Source organism: Protobothrops mucrosquamatus, unplaced genomic scaffold (genome assembly GCF_001527695.2).
Source record: "Protobothrops mucrosquamatus isolate PMUCROS unplaced genomic scaffold, P.Mucros_1.0 scaffold1379, whole genome shotgun sequence".
Lineage (NCBI taxonomy): Eukaryota > Metazoa > Chordata > Lepidosauria > Squamata > Viperidae > Protobothrops > Protobothrops mucrosquamatus.
Window position 1 is genome coordinate 302,250 of NW_015387568.1, and position 1,408 is coordinate 303,657.

A 1,408-nucleotide genomic window follows, 5' to 3' on the forward strand; every position below is an offset into this window, starting at 1 on the left:
CTTCCAGTGTTGGAGCATTCACCGCTTCTGGAGGCAGGTTGTTCCACTGGTTAATTGTTCTCACTGTCAGGAAGTTTCTCCTTAGTTCTAGGTTGCTTCTCTCCTTGATTAGTTTCCACCCGTTGCTTCTTGTCCTGCCTTCAGGCGCCTTGGAGAATAGCTTGACTCCCTCTTCTTTGGGGCAGCCCCTGAGATATTGAAACACTGCTATCGTGTCCCCCTCGTCCTTCTCTTTGTTAAACTAGACATACCCAATTCCAGCAACCGTTCCTTATATGTTTTAGCAGTTGAACTCATGTTACGTGTTTTGATGTTTCGCAGAGATGAACAGTAAAGCTGAAACTCCCTTCTCCTTTAGCCAGACTTGACCACAAGTAACTACAGAATCTCAAACTTCAGCTGGAATGGCTGCTATTTTAGACGGCTTCTAAAAAAAAAAGCTTTGGAAGATGAGCAAGGAGGACCTTTTGGTCTTGAAGGCAGGGACAGAGGACTAGTCCTCTTTGCATTGTTGCTAAACCACAATTCTGTGTCCCAAGATCAGTGAGGTGAAATATTAGGAGTTGCAGTTCAGCCGCATGTGGTGGGCCACATAAGTCCTCAACTTACGACCAGAAAATTTGTCATTAAATAAAGCAGTCATTAAGTGGGGCATCACTTGACCGCACCTGATTTTATGACCTTTTTTTGGACACAGATGTTGTTAAGTGAGTAAGGCCGCCTTTTGCAATTGACTAATGGCAAATTTGTGAATGCCAATGGTGTTCAAGTGGTGCTCCAGTTGATGATGATGATGATGATTATAATTACTTAACTTTATAGTCTGATGTAGTTTATTAACTCCCATCAGATTCAGTAGACGTTTCCTTCTAAATTTGCATACCTAGGATTGCAGTTTGGACAGAGTAACTATTGATATTTCTTTTCTTCCAGGAATCAACTTAATTATATCACAGAAGAGCTTAAAAATCCTTACAGGTAAGGTAGAGAATCTAAAAATGGACATTTCCACTTGCATCATCAAGGGTCCTGCTTTGAAATAATAGCAATGGCAATGGCACTTGGACTTATATACTGCTTTACAGTGCTCTCTAAGTGGTTTGCAGAATCAGTGTATTGCCTCCAACAATTTGGGTCCTCATTTTACTGACCTCAGAAGGATGGAAGGCGGAGTGAACCTTGAGCCGGTCAAATAAGTTGCATGTCATGTAGGGCAGCTATAAATTTTGAAGAAATAAATAAATACAATGCGGGCCGCATAGCCTGTGTCACAATTCTGTGGTCCAACCTCTTTATCATTACAATAAATCTGCATACTCTGAATCAAAGAGCAATGGTTAGAATTTAGTATTGCAGGCAAACTCTGCCCACAGTCTGGAGTTCGATCCTGAATGGCTCAAGGTTGACT

General features: G+C 41.6%; 1 protein-coding gene across 1 annotated transcript in view; it reads left to right on the plus strand.

Moving 5' to 3' along the window:
• The window catches only part of SLC7A9 (solute carrier family 7 member 9), a 20,018-nt gene that overhangs the window by 9,547 nt on the left and 9,063 nt on the right, over nucleotides 1-1,408 (plus strand). The window contains 1 exon segment of the mRNA XM_015821685.1: nucleotides 851-978. Coding sequence (XP_015677171.1) covers nucleotides 851-978 — 128 coding nt within the window.